Here is an 18136-nt window from a genome sequence, read left to right on the forward strand (position 1 = left end):
TTGTGGTTTGCTTGCTTAGCATTGACCCAAAAGTTTCGTTTAGAGAATGTCATCTTGGGAGAATGAAATCTGTACTTTCTCATGTTGCACATTTGAGGCAATGCTGTTTCGTGAGCCTAAGGGCAGGATTATGTTGAAGTTCACTGTGGGAAAAGGCGATGCTCCGCAGGCGAGACGCAATGTTTTTAGGAATATTCCTGGTTTGGTACTGAGTTGGGCTGGGCCGTCATCATGGCCGTGTTTGGATGAGAAGATACACCGCGGGTTCCAGACAGTTCTAGTCTGAGAACAGCTTGTAGCGCAGGATGGCCCAGTCGGCTAGATGCTAAACTTTGACATGCATCATCTAGCGTCAGTGTTTATGATTTTTATTTGCCCAGAGTATTGAAATGACAAGTGTGTCCATTCTACTGTCCACTCCAGGTGGCTGTCATTAGAATCATTCCTTACTGCTTAACGAAGAGGGAGGAAGTGGGGCTCCCTGGGCTAGCTGCCTTCACCCCACTATGTGCTTTCTGTCCCATTCTTTGCACGTTGTAAGTTTGTGTGTTTATTCTCTACCAGCACAGCTGCACACCACCCTCTAAAAACACCTGGAAGGCCTGCACCCACGGAGCTGCCTTCTCCTCACAGAACTTAGGCTGTGTGCTGTGACCCAGGCCACATGCCTCTGTTTCACTCTGAAGATTGCTTAACCCTTTGTTTACAGGTCTTCCTATCCCTGGGCTCTAATTTCACTGTGCAGCTGGTGTCTGTGGTGCTTCTGAGTGAACCTCTCTATGGATTGCCAACAATTCTCCAGGAAGCAAAATCTGCCATCCTTCCCGTTCCCGAGGAAGCTGCCAATTCCCAGGTAATTGGCTCTGAGTGTAGTTCTCTCAGGCAACCACAAGAGGGCAGCACGAACAGGAAGACTAAGGTCTTCAAGAATTAATTAATTAATTAATAATTTTTTACATGCTTTTTTGTTCTTCTTTTTCTTTGTGAGCTGAATGCAGTGAAGTTTGGTCATGTTCGCTTCTTCTCCTTCCCCATAATGCTGCCAAGCTGTGTGCCTCACCTCCCCACTCACTCAGTTTCCTGTCCCCCTTTTTAAAATTTACCAAACTCAGTTTGTGCTGCCCATGTGTTTGGGGTGGGCCTGTTCACTGAAGCATGGTTGAGCTACAGGAGAAGACTATGAAAGGGATTTTGGGCTTTTTTTTGTTTTTGTTTTTAGGATTTTAAAGTTCTAAACTTTCTCAAGTTTAAAATAGACCTGTGAATATCAACAGATCCATTATATAAAATAATTTGTCAATTTTCAATATTAGTTAGAAGATTTATGTGCCTTTTCAGCAGTGTTGAAAGATTTTTATCTTGTACAGCTGTTCTAGAATATAAAGTCCTTTTAAAAGGACCAGTCACCTAAAGCCAAAATTTCTAAGTGTTGATGTTAAATCTTTAATATTGAGGCATTTAATGCTAAGTAATTAAAAATCAGAATGAAGCACTGTAGACGCTTTCATTTGCTGACAGTGTTCATGTTTAATACCTGGGCTTTGCCTGCCACAGAAAGTCTGTGCTGATGCACGCCAGTGTGGGTGAGTGTTCTAACCTGAGTCTGAGAGTTGTTTACCATCTCTGTGGAAAAAGATGATTCTCAGTCACTTCAAAGGCTCGCCAGAAACAAAGCCAAATCCTTCCCTTTAGGTTCTTTCCAAAAAAGAAAAAGAAGGTGCTGTTGGGCTGTGGCGTGAGTTTTCCCAAGCTGCTCTGAGACAGCCCTGCTCCACTACTTCAGAAGGAGCCCAGAGACGAGGGCAAGCCTGGCCTTGCAGGGCTGTGGCATGGGGCAGAGGACTGCACGGGGTGTGGATGTGGATGATCTGAGGTCACTAGTGGATGTCCTTCAGCTGCTGCCTCCTGGTCATCTCCATAGGGAATGAATTCGTTCTGCCCCTAATGGATCCACGAACATTACAAACAGCCAAAACAGACCATACAAGGTGGCACACACCTGTAATCCTAGGAGGCAGAGTCAGGTGATCACTGTGTGACCAGCTACATCTACACAGTGTGTTCCAGGTCCTGGGCTACAGTAACCACTGCTCTGGTTTCAGACAGAAAAGAGGCATTTTAAAGTTCCATTGCTCTCTGGCTTCCAAAGTAAAAGTGTTGCTATGGAGCTCCAAGAGTGCCCTCAGTACATCCCCGCTTGCAGACATGCTTGGGAGCTCCAGAAGTGTCCCTCAGAACATCCCTGCTTGCAGATGTGCCCCATCAGAACTTTAAAAGGGGAGATATGTCTTCATCTACAATTGTTGGTTCAGTGATAACTAGATTTCCATTGTAATGAATGTAACTTGAGCTATTCATTCAAAGGGTACAAGACTGGAAATCAGGCTGATGTCCTCTAAACCACTGATTAGAATGAACTTCAGCTCTAAATCGTATGCCCGGGAAGAGTTTCCCTCAACACAGATTCTTCCTGGATGTTTGTGTGGAGCATAATTATCCCAGTGGGACAAGTAGACAAACAACAAGTGTACCTTGTGCCTCAAAGAAATGTCAATATCAAATGTGCAAAAAAATTAATGAAAGAGCCAGAAACCTTAATATGCAGTCTTATTTCGAGGAAGAAGGAACGGAGCGTTAAATCTGTGAGAGGCGACTCTCAGTTCTAGAGACTGGAAAACTCCAGTGAATAAGCCACACTAAAATGTTCTCTAAGAACTGGCCATGTGGGTAATGTCTGTTATCCCAGCACTCTGGAAACTGAGGCAGGGAGACCGAGAGTTCAGTGTGACCCTCAGCAATCTAGTGAGTTAGCCTCTTCAAAGGATGAATAAATGAGAGACACATAGCCACCACAAACTTTTAAAGCAATGTAATTTACGCTCCTTTGCTGTGATTTCATTTAATTATTATTACATTCATTTTTGGATATTTTATATTCAAACAATTACATATTTAAAAAGAAAGCTAGAAACTATAATCTGAAGGATGGGCAGAATGAAATTTCAAATCAGATTTCCTTAAGTTCTTCTCTTCTGAATATATTATCATATGTGGGAATAAATTGTATTATCCAAAGCAGAGTTACTATTTCACCCATGTTTCAGAGCCCAGGAGCATTTAGACAAGAATTGGGTCCTCTAAGCATATCTTTCTTCAGGTTGGATTTGAATCCAGTGCTTTCCAGCTCCTGGACATCACAGCCGGCACAAGCCAAGTCACAGTTTCTAGGAGGGGCACATACGGCGGGCTGTCTGTGGCCTGGACCACAGGATATGCCCCTGGGTCAGACATCCCTGAGCCCGTCGTCCTCGGCAACATGACGCCAACACTGGGTGAGTCGTGGCTCTTGTAGCCCAGCTGCAGGGTGCTGTAAAAGTGATGGCTGTCCAGGGTCGTTCCTCCTCTGGACACTGAGCCGTGTGAGTCCTAATTTGGTGCTCCTAGGTGAGGCGGTGCTCCTTTGCATATCTATGGTGATATTGACTCCTTGGCGAGGAGGGGAGGAACTTTCCAGTCAAATGCTCATATGCCATGTCCAGTTGATGAAGAGCGAGCACACAGCTCTGTCAACTCTTTAGAAATTTGTTAAAAGTCGCTTTCAGTATCCTATTTGTCTGACACAGTGATAAAGAGACACAGCTTGCACCCATCATGAGTTCTCCAGCATGTCTGACAGATGGGCAGGTGTCACTCCACATATTTGAGTTTTAGGTTGATGCCAGTAGCCCATTGAGAGCAGTAAGGTATGGATGTTGGATGGTGTGACCTCAGCTGTGGTTTCCCCTGATGGCAGTGGCAAGCAACTCCCCATCTCTGTCTCAGAACTTTCCACCTCCCCCCATTTACAGTGTTTTCCTGCTCACCAGGCAAATGTTACTGTGAGTCACAAATCTCAAGACTGATAAAAGAGCTGAGATCCAGATTCCCTCATTTGGGATGATGGTGTGTTCCGAGGTTTCATTTAGGTGAGAAAATGAATGCCAACTGAAGCCCTTTAGAGGATGAGAACAGAATCGTGATACCAAAGTGACTGCAGTGTTCTGTCAGCTGCCACGGCAGTATTAGCCCTGTAGAATGAATTCGTCTGCTACTTCATTGGAGATACCATGGCGCTAGAGTTGCCTTGGGCACAGCTGCCACGGCAGTATTAGCCCTGTAGAATGAATTCGTCTGCTACTTCATTGGAGATACCATGGCGCTAGAGTTGCCTTGGGCACAGCTGCCACGGCAGTATTAGCCCTGTAGAATGAATTCGTCTACTACTTCATTGGAGATACCATGGCGCTAGAGTTGCCTTGGGCAGAACATTTTGCATCCATCACCTAGGACCCCAGATCGAATGTATCAGCTACTTATGGTTCCTATTTTCTTTTTGGCTCATCCCATGAATTAAAGATAGTTTATTATCTTTTTTACCTGCACTCCAGCCACTCTCTTCCACATTACTCATTGTTACTCTCCTGTCCTTTCTGTCATTTGCTTTGCTGTGTCCGCCTATGTATAATGAGGCACTTACAGTCTATGCATTGCTGTGTCCGCCCATGTATAATGAGGCACTTACAGTCTATGCATTGCTGTGTCCGCCCATGTATAATGAGGCACTTGCAGTCTATGCATTGCTGTGTCCGCCCATGTATAATGAGGCATTTGCAGTCTATATGTAGGAATTTTCTTTATGTGCATGTTGTGTGCGACTTTGTTTGAATGTAAATTTTTAAAATGTTTTAGTGAATTTATAATAACTTGGTTAAACAAAAAAGGAATTCACAAATAGTAGGTTTATATTTTCAAATCAATTAGATTACTCTTTTGAGATTTTATAACATTTGAGTATTAATGAATAATAAATATAATTCCTAAATCCATTGGCTATTCTTAAGAGTTGTAATCTGTCTTACTCATGATATTTTCTTATAAAGTAAAATACACATATTGTGATGTTTTACCCAAAGTCTTGTGATGTCAAGCTCTTAAAAAGTACAATGTCTAGAACTTAAACCACATCTTAACACCAAACTTACAGGAAAACTTGCTTAACACAATTCTAGTCATTCTCTTTACAGTGCTTGATTTGGTAACTGGAGAGAAAGAGGGAGGAGAAGGAAAAGGAAAGAAAGAAAAGGGGAAGGAGGAGGAGAGATGGAGGGGAGAGGGAAGGACAGAGGGGAGGAGGGAGGGGAGGGGAGAAAGAAGGAAGCAGGGACTGAGAAACAGGGCTATGGAGCCTCAGGAAATGTCTATAAATGTACTTATCTCTCATTACATTTATTAAACATTTTATCTTTTTGGAACCAAATTAAATGTTGGAAAAGAGGTCATTTCAGAATGTGTTTTAGTGTCAAATTTCAATTTAAGAAGCTCAAGTGGCCCGGAGAGGTGGCTCAGTGGTTAAGAGTACTGGCTACTTTCCCGGAGGACCTGGGTTCCATTCCCAACACCTACAGGCCTGCTCAGAACTGCCTCTGACTCATAGGTCCCAGGGGGATCCTGTGTCCTCTTCTGGCTTCCACAGCACTGCGCACACACAGTACACAGACATGCATGCTGGCAGAGTACCCATGCACATAGAATAGAATTGAAAAGACAGAGGTGAGCAGCGGTAAGACCTTTCTCATCGTTCTTCTTCCAGGGAGTCTTTCCTTTCTGCATGGAGAACGGAGGAAGGGAATGGTGCTGTGGGCGTTTCCCAGCCCTGGCCGGCCAGAGGCCTTTGTCCTTCATCTGTCAGGCCTGAGGAGCAGCATTGCGGGTGGAGCGCAGCTTCGGTACGGCCAGATAATTTCACCATCTGAGGAATGTTGCAGTGTTTCCATCAGACCTGAACAAGACACCGTGAGGTTCTTTGCCTTGATGCTGAGACTCTAAGATTCTCTAATGATGCAGCCTCCTGTTTTGAAAGGGAGCTGTCCTCTGTGGTAGAGCGGCAAACTCATATTTCCCCACACCATTAAAAATATTCGTAAAGGGTCACAGTTAACTTGCTGAAATCAGTGACTCGTTTCTGTTTATTTCTATTTAGCAGTGTTATTTATCAAGTTAATGACTCTTTACATAGAACCCAGTATACTTTCAGAAAACCGTGTTTTACCTAAACACAGTTGACTTTTCTCTTTGTTGGCATGGCCTTTGCCAGAATTCCAGACAGGGCTGAGAGACATAGCAATGGACTCATGTAAGTACAAGAATGGTTACATACATGTCTGCAGATTGAGAATAGTTATCTGTAGAGACAGATATGGTTTGATTATACATATCCCATTTAAGATAGTATTAGTCCAAAGAAAATACTTCAGGCAACAAATGTAAAGATCTTTAACACCAATATTAATGACAAATAGATTTCTAGTGCTTACCCTAAAACCAGGGATGTTTGTAAGCCGCCCTGCTCTGCTACCCCCCACCCCTGCTATCCACTGCATACTCAGCATTATGTGTCCCATTTTATAAATGAAGAAAGGAACCAAGAGGTGGGATTCTAGTTGGTTTTTTATTGATGTCATAGAATGCATGCCCAAAAGAAATGTGGAGGAAGAGATTTATTTCAAATGATCTCAGGTCACACGCCGTCACTGAGGGAAGTCATGGAAGGGATGTGAAGCGAGAACCATGCATGAATGCTGATTACTTGCTTGCTCTTCATGGCTTATTCAGCACACTTGTACAGCCCCGGGCTACAGGGAAAGGGTAGCACTGCTTCCAGCCCAAATTCGTCATCAGTCAGGAAGATGCCCCAAGACTTGACCACAGGCCTGCTGATGGAAGCATTTTCTCACTTGAGGTTCCTCGTCACCAAGAACTTTAGCTTCTATCAAGTAGACAAAACAGTGACCAGGACAAGATAGATTATGTAAGGAGCCGATATCTTACATCCCAAGTTAGTAGGTGGCTCAGGCTCTCGGAGCACTGTCCGAACTCCTCAATGTAGTTTATAAGCTTCTCAGTGGAGATGGAAGGGCATGAGGTATGCAACTTAAAAATCACTCTATAAATACATGTAATTGATAATTTGACATATCAATATATAAATATACGCATATTTGTATGTAATTTTCATAAATGCTACCCAAAGAAAATATTTTTGTGGTCAGGAGCAGGCTAGTATTCTACCAAATATAACTTCTGGTGTAATTATTACCAATAAAAATGCATAGGAAAGAGTTAGGGATAAATTGTTCAACCAATGAGATTTCTTTCTTCCAACTCACGTCCAAGTTTTTGTTATATTTTTGCGAGAGAATAGTTTCCTTATCAAGAGCTGGAAGACACAAGAATTTTGCTCACAGTATAGGAAAATAGCTCTGCTTGGTAGCTGTGAGAGAAAGCCAGCTTTCAGAGCATCGTAGCAGTTTGTGTCCCTTTGTCCTGACCACAGGACCCCTTCCTTTACCCTCAGAGCACTGCTCCTGTGTGGCAGGGCATCGGGCGCTCAGACGTGCTGTTTTGAGGGGTAGGCAGCATGGCAAGCGCTGAAGAACTCTGTAGTGGCATTTCCTCATCACACCAGCCCTCATGATTGCATTTTCTCCCAGATCAGGCTTTGCTACTGCTGAAATCGAACCCATGGGAGTCTTCCAATTTTCCCCCAGTTCAAGAAATCTCACAGTGTCGGAGGATGCCCGGAGGATCCGAATACACGTGCAGAGACTGTTTGGCTTTCACAGTGATCTGATCACGGTCACCTACTCGACGACTGCAGGCAGTGCCAAGCCGCTGGAAGACTTTGAGCCCGTTCAGAATGGCCGAGTTTCTTTTCAGAGGTTCCAAGCTGAGGCTGATTTTGAAATAACCATTATTAATGATCAGCTTCCTGAGAGAGAAGAAACTTTTTACATTAACCTCACTTCAGTAGAAAATAGGGGACTGGGAAAGGGTGATGCCAATTGGAGACCTCGTCTAAATCTAGGTCACAGTGTGGCAGCGGTCACCATACTGGACAATGATGACCTAGCTAAAGTGGGTGTTTCTGTCCCGTCGACAGCCGTGATGGTGGCGCTTGACAGCACTCTTCCTGCTACCGAAGCAAGCCCCACCACACACCCTAGCACAAGCAGGGTGACCACCATCCCACACACCACTGAGATGTCTGCCACTGGTACAGAGACAGCAGGTGTGCCTGCCACCCCCGAGAAGCTTGTCGCCACTCCTGCTGCCTTGTCAGAGAAGCCGGACTTGGCCCCAGGAACTGTTCCTGCTGCGGACTATGGGATACTCAGTCTTGGACCTCCCGTCATTTATGTGGCAGAGGAAAGGAAGAATAGCACATTAAGTACTGCAGAAATCCTTATCCAGAGGACTGGTGGGTTCACAGGCAATGTCAGCGTAACAGCGAAGACCTTTGGTGGCAGATCTGTTCAGAAGGAACCAAATGTGTGGCCCTTTCAGGATGTCTATGGAGTTGCCAACCTAACGTGGGCCATTGAAGAAGAAGACTTTGAAGAACAGACGCTCACCCTTACATTTCTAGACGGGGAAAGAGAACATAAAATATCGGTTCAGATTCTCGATGATGAGGAACCTGAGGGGCAGGAATTCTTCTATGTGTTCCTCACAGACCCTCGAGGGGGAGTGCAGATCGTGAGAGGAAAGGACAGCTCTGGGTTCTCAGACGTTGCTGTCATCATTATCACAGGTAATGGCGGCATAGGACGGAGAACATATAGTGCAGTGTTTGTAAGAAGAGCAGTCTGTCTGAACTTTAACCCAAGACATTTGACAACCCAAGACATAATAATTCATTAAAAAGTGTCTTCCTTTAGAATAGACATGGTAGCACACTCCTTTAATCCCAGCACTCAGGTGGCAGAGTCAGGCAGAGCTGTCTAAGTTCAAAACCAGCCTGGTCTACATAGTGAGTTCCAGGTCAGCCAGGGCAACATAGTAAATCCTGTCTAAATAACAATAGCAACAACAGCTAGTTGTCTTCCTAAAGTAATGGACTAAAGCATGAATTCACGTTTTATAATCTAATATATTCTATGTGTTACGTAGAAAGCGTCAGGTACGTGGTCTGCAAGTCTGTAGTTGCACAACATTGAGAAAAGTTCTTAAATCCACACTTTCTTTTCTAGAAAAATGCTGGGTTTGATGTCCAAACATATGATTGCTTATCTTGTTCTGGAACCTTATTTTAAACTTTTGAGCCATTTTCAGTAATCAGTCCTAAAACAAAAAAAGCCATTGTCAAGAAATTCTCTGTATTTTTTATGAATTAGATTAAAATTAGTATCTTTTATTCATTTTTACCCAACACAATTTACATAATCATTTTAGTAGTTGGATACACTCACATACATGTGCACACACACACAAATGTACATGTGCATACACACATACAGAGTCCTATTCATTTATGTTATATAGTTTAAAATTGTGTACGGTTTTTGATCTAATGCATATGAACAGTTAATGCCTTTCAGACTCTATTGCTCCCCTCTCACATATGATATAAGTGTATATATCATATATACATATATACATATACATAAAACAGCAGCTTACATTTTTAGTTATTTTAGGAGTTCCTCACACATCTTGATTTGGTGGTAACTTATAGTTTAGTCTTTGAAATAATGCTATATATTTCATTAGATAAAGTAGATCAGCTTGTCAATAACTAACTAAAGTAGTAACGAGGCCACTTCATGATTTTGTTTTATTTTGACTACATATTACCTACCTTCATATTTATGGAATGTAATGTTTGAATAAATTTTCAAATGATTAAATCAAGTTAACATACATATATAGCATCTCAAGGGGGTACTTAATTCTTCCATGGTGAGAACATCTGAGGTTTATTCTTAGCAATCTCAGAGTATACAATACCATGCTTTTAACTACCCATATGCTCTGTGCGCTCTCAGGACTCACTGGGAGAGCACGATGCTGTCTTGTATTTATGCTATTTTAATCATTCAGCTATGATGTCATAGTAACTTTCTTTATAGTGGTTCTCCTATTAATGATATCCTACAACTTTTCACTAATTATAATTAATACCATTCATATTCCAACAGTTTATTGGGAGCATTGTAAATTTTAACTCATTTCTGAAAGCGTTTTACATTGGCTTAATTGATTTGTATATTTCTAGTAAAATTAATTTGAAATTAAGCACCACCCTCACATTCCATGGTTTAAATATTTTGCTTTATTATAGCCATTCAGATATGACCACCGCTGACAGCCAAAATATTTATTAATTAGTGTGGTCTACTCAGTCCAGTGAAAATAAAAACGGTTCTTTTGAGGTTCCTTGCTGTTCCAAACAGTTTCTCCATTAGTTTCTGTGTAATAGAAAGGACTCTAGTCCTGGATAGGTGGTTGGCAGAGGGTTCTTTCATGGTCAGGATGGTATTTGGAATGAATCTGCTTCTACATTTATCAGGCAATGTGACACACCAGAGTCTGCCCAGATACCAGTTCTGTGCCCCTCACACGTGTGAGCCTTGTGAGATTCTCTGTCATCTGCATGGGGTGTTCAATCGTCTGAGCAGTGTGGGATTCTCTGTCATCGGCAGAGGATGCAATAGACTCCTGTCCTTTAGTGTCAAGAGATATAACACACCTGATACTGTCACCTGTAATGTCCACATGACTGCATTATTTAAAGGTCTTTTACTTTTTGTTCTGCCATCTAGTCTGTTATAACCTGGCCTTTTCTCTTAATAATATTTCTGTTTTAAATAGATCATTAACTTTATTGATTCTTCTTACCCTCAACCAGTTTTCATAATCTTTTCCCATTTCAATGTTAGAACTTTAAAATAAGCCAGGTGCTAAATCTGTCACATCTAAAACCACCTCACTACAAATGCAGCCCAGATTTATCGTAGCTGTGACAATAGAATGTTAATTAAACCCAATCTGTTGCTGTGCGAAAGAATTCCACGCTCACCCAGAATGGAATATAATAAAGGCTTGTTTATTAGGGATTAAATTCACAGAATCTAGTAGTGATCCACAGTCCTCTGCATGCGTGGGGAACTGGAACCGACTCCAGCAGCCAGGGGCCTGGCAGACGCTTTACATCTGCATATATAGTCCATAAGACCACGCCCAAAGTGGGCCGGCATTTTCAAGGCTGTTGGCTGAAGGAGTTCCTACAGCACCTATCAGTGGCTATTGCTCTACAAAGAAAGCAGGGAAGTGTAAACTCCCAGGAAAGAAGAGAACCAAAGGTGTGTGGGTAAGAATTGCTACCAAAGAGAAAACATCATATTCTGATGTTCAGCTAAGAAATGATTATAATGATTAATTGATGAAAATGAGGGTTGGAAACCTAGCTGATGAAAAGCACAGGGTAATGAGTGTCCATGATGCGTGTATCCACCTTTTCTTACACTTCAGAGCGGAGAGTCTGAGTTTGGGTTGTATTTGAAGCTGATTGCTTTAGGATTTTTCCTTCTAGGATCATTTTGAAAGACTGGGATATTTGGAACAAGATAGTATGTACAGTAGTTAAGATACTGGCCTAATCCACGTTCACTCTTGTGCTGGCTGGACACGCATGTGTCAGCATGGTGTGTGTGTGTGTGTGTGAGAGAGAGAGAGAGAGAGAGAGAGAGAGGGTATGTGTGAGAGTGTGAGTGTGTGAGAGAGAGACAGTGTGTGTGTGCAATGGTTCCTAGAATCTCCTATATTCTGAGCTTCTAACACTCCCGATTCTCAGGAGTTGCATAACCTCTCTCTCTCTCTCTCTCTCTCTCTCTCTCTCTCTCTCTCTCTGTCTGGAGCAAAGAAGGAAGTGTGTGAAATAAATAACTGTCAACCCACTTTAAAAAAAAAGGTGAATTACTTACATAGTTCATTTCCTTGACGAATACTTATTAACCGCTTGTCAGGAGCCAGTGCTCTTGTCCCGGGCGCCGGTGCTCTTGTCCTGGGAGCACAGCTGTCAAGACAGTCATTGCTCTGATGGAGTCGGCTTTCTGTGGGATGTAACAGCAAATGACTGTTAATGTGCTGTGTAATCTCCTTAGAAAATCCTGTCCAGCCTCGATTTGAGGACTTTTTCCTCATCTTACTCTACTTTGTTTTGTCTTGTTTTGGAATAGTTTTAGAAAAACATTATTAGAAATTATAGTTCTCCCCTCCCACTGTGAATTTCTCATTTATTCTTCTGGGCTATGAAGCCTACTGTAGCCCTGGAGGGTCAGCAATTCCTGGGTGCATTAGAGCTCTCCGATTTCCTTTCCAGGGAGCGACCTCCACAACGGCATCATAGGCTTCAGTGAGGAATCCCAAAGAGGCCTGGAACTGAGGGAAGGAGCTAGTGAGAGCAGACAGCACCTAACCGTCACGCGGCAGCCGAACAGGTAGGTGTGTGTGTGGGGGGGGGTGGATATGTGCATATGCGCACGTCTGTGAGCGTGTAGATGTGACTTTATATACAGAACAGTGAGGGCAGAGTGAGTGTTGATAGGTTTTCTGCAAGCTAGTTAGTCAGCATTAATATATATTTTTATAATTGAAAGCATTTTTATTACTTGTGGTGTGGGCACGCCCGTCTGATGCTATGGGTCCATCAGAGGACAACTTTCAGTTGTGACTTTTCTTCTTCCATGGGATGAAACTCAAGTTCACAGGCCAGGATGACTAGTGCTTTACTGGCCGGAGCACCCCACTCGCAGGCTAGGACGACTAGTGCTTTACTGGCTGGAGCACCCCACTCGCCTGGAGATTCTGCATTGTCCATCTAGTAGTAAACACGTTGGGGTTTTGACCATAACATAGGAGTGCCCAGAACATTTTGCACACCGTCTAAATCACTGTCAGATGATTTAGGCCGTCACTTTGTCGGGATTTGCACTCTGAGGTGACTGATTCTAACCGCTGAGCTCCAGGGCACAGGCAGCACCGGAGCTTTCCGTGCAGCGGACTCTGGAGTGAGACCTTGGGTCTCAGTGCATACACATTTGTATGGAGTAATGCCTCCACCTGGGGCCTAGCCTGTCAAAACGTAGGACATGGTTTTGCTTTAAATGTTATGATTATACCTGTATTTAGGAGTAGTATTGTCCTCTAAAGACATTATTGAGAAAACACAAATAATACTCATTTGCTTGCGGTTAGAGATTATCCCTACTTTTTGTCTGCACATTTTTGTTTCATTGGACAGAAAGAATTTTACTTAACTTTCCTCACTGGTTCATTCCTGACCAGTGCACATCCGAGAACTCTGTGGAGACTGCTAGCTGTAGTTTTCTATTTACCTTCTAAAAGTGCTCCGTGCCGCCACTCTGTCGAGGAGGACGGACAGCTAGCACAGCTGCCAGGGACTGTGTCACTCTGTCACTGCTTGCATGGGTTTGTTTTGTACACAGGGCCTTTGAAGATGTGCAGGTCTTTTGGCGAGTCACTCTTAACCAAACGGCTACCACTCTCCAGAAAGAGGGACTGAACCTAACAGATGAACTGCGCTTTGTGGCAGGGGTCACGACTTGCACAGTGGGTCAGACCAGATGCTTCATCCACCTCGAGCTCAATCCGGAGAAGGCAAGTGTGATGAACTGCTAGCCTTTCCTTTAGAATTGTTCATCTCAGAGCATAGTTATTGAAACTTACGCATTATGTGGTGATTATATTTAGCATAACATCTTTATTAGATCAAAGACTTTAGATGTAAAATGGATGCCATTGTCAATTTTCACTGATAGTGTGTTCTGTGTTTCTGCTTCTTGCCCTTTGACCCAGCCACTCGCTGTGTGTCAGACAGATTAGTATCGCTCACTGACTACAACCATTTACAGCTTTTGTTTTTACCATGTTCATAAACATTCTTCTTTTATTTATACATGAAGGATCTTTATTCTTTTTTCACATATCTTGGGTAGTAGAGTTTTGATTTATAAAAAGAGTCACAGAAAGCCTACTTGGTACATCCTCAAATAAATGAGTACTGGTTCAGCTGTAAGTGGCTCTGGGAGGCAGACTCTGACCCACTGTCAAGATAGTCTGCACCATTCAAATGGCCATTAGAGCAATGACCCAATGCATGTTTAATAATCTAGTAAGTTTTTTTTATCCACTCTTCTGTGAGATTCGAATGCTTGACTGTCCAAGGTACAATTAGTACTATTCATTCTTTGATGAATATTTATTAAATTAAAATATCTAATAAAAACTGCCCGCCAGATTGTGATATGAATGTGCAAAAGCAAAATGGCTTCCCTGCATGAAGCCAAACTTCACATAGCAGAGAAAGCACACACACGGACGTTCTTGCCTCGAAGCTGTTCTCGACACTCCATCCTGATTTAAGATAACAGCCTCATAGCCTTCAGTTTTTTCATTTCGCCTTCTTTTTGCACCATTTGCCATAATAGTTATTTATACTAATCTCATCTAAGTCTGTCTCTATACATATTTTTATATTTTGTGGAATGTTTGTTCGGGAACTGAGAAGGACCACTTGTCACTGATGACCGAAGCGGCCCTTGGTAACTGCTACTTTGCTTTGTTTGGGTTGTGAGACCTAGTTCTTCCCTCTAGCTCTTTCACATGGGAAGTGCTGATCAAGTAATCCACTTGGAACATTAACTTTTTTTTTATTAATTCATGCCTTCAAGGATAATTTTCTCAGTATGCTCTTTTCCCAGAATAATCTATTCTTTAAACTCCACAGTGACAACTGTATAAAAGTCCTGTTAGAACTTCTGCCTGGGTGAGGTTGCTTCTCTCTGTCTCTGTATCTAGGAGGGCAGCCTGCTCTTCTTCAGCCCATGTTCTGCTGGGTTAGAAGAGACAACTGCCACCCTTATTTCTGCTTCACTTGTTTCTGCTTCACAGGTGGTGATCACTTAGTCCCATTTGTGATAGGTTTTGCTTTTCCTAGAAATAAATCTTTATATGCAGTCTTCTTGATGAAAGAGAGCAATGATGAGTCTCTTTTTTATTGAAAATAGATTTCTTCTCATAAAATATTTCCTGATTACACTTTCCTCTCCCTCTACCCCTCCCAGCTCCTTCACCTCCTCTTCTTTGCATTCCCACCCCTTTCTGTCTCTAATTAGAAAATAAACAGGCTTCTAAGGGAAAACAATATCATAGTAAGATATAATACAATAAAATAAAAGGTAGAACAGAAACTAATATATCAGAATAGTAGAAAACAAAAAAACAGATACTCACCCATTCACACACTCAAGAATCCCATAAAAATCATAAAACTGAAAGCTGTAATCTCTCTCTCTCTCTCTCTCTCTCTCTCTCTCTCTCTCTCTGTCTCTCTCTCTGTCTCTCTCTCTGTCTCTCTCTCTCTCTCTCTCTCTCTCTCTCTCTCTCTCTCTCTCTCTGTGTGTGTGTGTGTGTGTGTGTATGTACAAAAGACCCATGCTATAAAAAATAAGACAAAAATCTACTACTGGATATGCAGCCTGCCGTTAAGAGTAGTTTTTCCCTAAGTGAGACTCCCTTGCAGAAAGGAAACTTTCATTTGTAAGTGGTCATCAGTTGTGGACACTTTCAGAGTCAGGGATGGGGTGTGTGTCCACTTCTCCTTTCAGCTGAGGGACTGCATCTGATGCAGACCTGTGAGGCGCTGCGCTTGCTGCCTCAGCCTCTGCGAGCTCATGTGTGTGCTGCTTGTGTTGAATTGAAGGCCTTGTTTGCTGAGTGCCCTCCGTCCCCTCTGACTCACACACTCTTTTGCAGGATCCTTTTCCCTGCTCCTTAAGGGGAGCGATTTAATGGAAGCATCTCATTTAGGGCTGGGTGTTGTGAAGTCTTTCACTTGTCTGGCTGTGGCTTTCTAGTTTGAGGTTCTTGGTCACTCAAGCAGTGTTGGTTGGGTATGGGTTTCATCTTGCGGACTTGGCCTTGAGTCAAATCAGATACGGGTTGGTCACTTCCACAAGGTTTGTGCCACCATTGCACTAGCATATTGTGCAGGTAGGACACCAGTGGGTTGGTATTTCCATTTATCCTTTGGTATGTGCAGAGTAATTTCCTGTACCAAAGATGCTAGAACACAAGGCACCAGCTAGACTTCTCTATGTTCAATGAGCTGTATAGGTATTGTCTTTAACAATGGGGCCTTGTCATCAGCTTATGAGTCTTGGCAACCACCTTGCTTGTTTGGGGGATTCCATGGGACAGACTCCTTTGGCCAACAGCTCAGTTAGATGTAACACATTCCTAGTACTGGAAGCTTCATTTGGTGGCAAGAGATGTCCAGTTGGGCTCTGTCTTTCCCATTATTTGGTGATTTCATTGTGTGTGTGTGTGTGTGTGTGTGTGTCTGTGTGTCTGTGTGTGTGTGTATGTATATGGAAACTTCTACTGTATTAGGTTCCCATACTGTCCCTCAAATGGCTCTTAATTTTAACTGTCCCTCCCCATATTCTCTCCCTCACCTCCCTCTTCTCCTCCCCTTCTCACTTGATTCTCCCATTCAAGTCACCCCTGATCCAGTGTGTCCATAAAATTCTATTTCCATTCCCTAGGGAGCTCTGCCTGTCCCCCTAGTACCTTGTTCTATATGTAACCTCTGTGGTTCTGCAGATTGTACCTTTGTTATCATTGATTTAACAGCTAATATTCACATATGAATGAATACATAGCACATTTTTGATGACTTTTTAAATAAATGAACACACATTTAACAGAAGTTCCCAATATCTCTATATTTATATTCTCTTACATATTAACATTAATAAAATAGCAAGTATTCATTTATGCCACACAACTTTAAAATTTTTTATTTGTTATTGCTGCATGTCTGAGTGCTTCAGGTGGCACATGCCATTTCACTAACATGGAAGCCAGAGATTAACTTTGTCCAGTAGAGTCTCTCAGTTTGTGACCTTGTTATTGGATTTTTTCTCATGGAACTCAGGCTGCTCGGCCTGTGTGGCGTGGCTAGTGTCTTTACCTGCTGAGCCATTCCACCAGTATTCACCGACATGTTAGACTTTATATTTTGATGCCACTGTAGTTTAACTTTTAACTGATTTTAGGTCCTTACTGAGCTGTAGGTTTTTTTAAGTTAAATAATTCTCTTGTGACTACTAAACATATCATTAGCTTTTATCTTTGTATTACTTTTAAATTTTTGGAAGCGTATTTGCCTTATGGTGGTGTTGTGTTTTCAGAGTCATCCCAATTTTTCTTGATCTGAGATATTTAATCAACTCTTGCCCAAGGTCCAAAAATTGCTTAATCATAAAGCATTTTAGAGATTGATGTTTATGAATTAATTACAAGTGAAGTTATTTTGAGCAAATGTCCAACTACTGTGGCTTATTATAACTAAAAAAATCTAGTATTTTGACAGATCTAGAGTTCTATTTTAGTATTTTACATGCTGTAATTGCATTTCACCTTGCTTCAGTGGGGTTTGCCTCAGCTGTTAGCACAGCGCCGTGCCACATGGCAGTGAGAAGCTGCTGCTTCTCTTTGCTTCAGTGGCGTTTGCTTCAGCTGTTAGCACAGCGCCGTGCCACATGGCAGTGAGAAGCCGCTGCTTCACTGTTCATGGTGTTAGCTCTTGTACTGTATCTGAAAACACTTCAGTCACATTCATCCTTCTGACTTTTCGTGGTGATGCCCGCAGACTGAAAGGTAAGTTAAGCAGAGACTGGCTGCTCTGTGCTTGTCCTCTTTGCAGGGGTGACACCGTGTGGGAGATGATACAGAGGATTCTAACTGCATTTAGACTGGCTCCTAACTTCATGGTTCTCAACCTGTGGGTTGTGATCCCTTTGAGTCACAGGGGTCACCTAAGACCATCTGGAAACACAGATATTTACAAAAATTGAGGTTATGAAGTAACAATAACATGATTTTATGTGGGGTCACCACAACATGAGGAAATGTGTTAAAGGGTGACATCATTAGTAAGATTGAGAACCATCGTCTTAAGTAGAACAATGCCCTAAGACTGTATTTAAGTTGTTTTGGATAGGTAAGAAAAATAAAATTTTCAGATATTTTGTCTTCTTTGTCTTTCCAGCTATTAAATGGCAAGGTTGGCATATTCTTATATCAGTCAAAGGAAATTTAAACCAAGAATGAGCTGAAAGTAGAGACACAGATCTTTAATCCAAGTTCTCCAGTGCCTGAGGCATGAACACAGTCTGAGGCTAGGCTGGGCCCATAGACACGATCTCAGGAGTAAAGGAGGGGGCCATGGCTG

General features: G+C 42.5%; 1 protein-coding gene across 1 annotated transcript in view; it reads left to right on the forward strand.

Annotated features, from left to right (window-relative positions):
* Positions 1-18136, forward strand: part of Adgrv1 (adhesion G protein-coupled receptor V1) — a 536429-nt gene that overhangs the window by 189140 nt on the left and 329153 nt on the right. Inside the window, exons 71-76 of the mRNA XM_038323536.1 lie at positions 710-853; positions 3158-3332; positions 5630-5765; positions 7530-8629; positions 12200-12317; positions 13326-13497. Of these exons, the coding sequence (XP_038179464.1) occupies positions 710-853; positions 3158-3332; positions 5630-5765; positions 7530-8629; positions 12200-12317; positions 13326-13497 (1845 nt within the window). The remainder of the gene's footprint in view (positions 1-709; positions 854-3157; positions 3333-5629; positions 5766-7529; positions 8630-12199; positions 12318-13325; positions 13498-18136) is intronic.

This window comes from Arvicola amphibius, chromosome 3 (assembly GCF_903992535.2).
Source record: "Arvicola amphibius chromosome 3, mArvAmp1.2, whole genome shotgun sequence".
NCBI lineage: Eukaryota > Metazoa > Chordata > Mammalia > Rodentia > Cricetidae > Arvicola > Arvicola amphibius.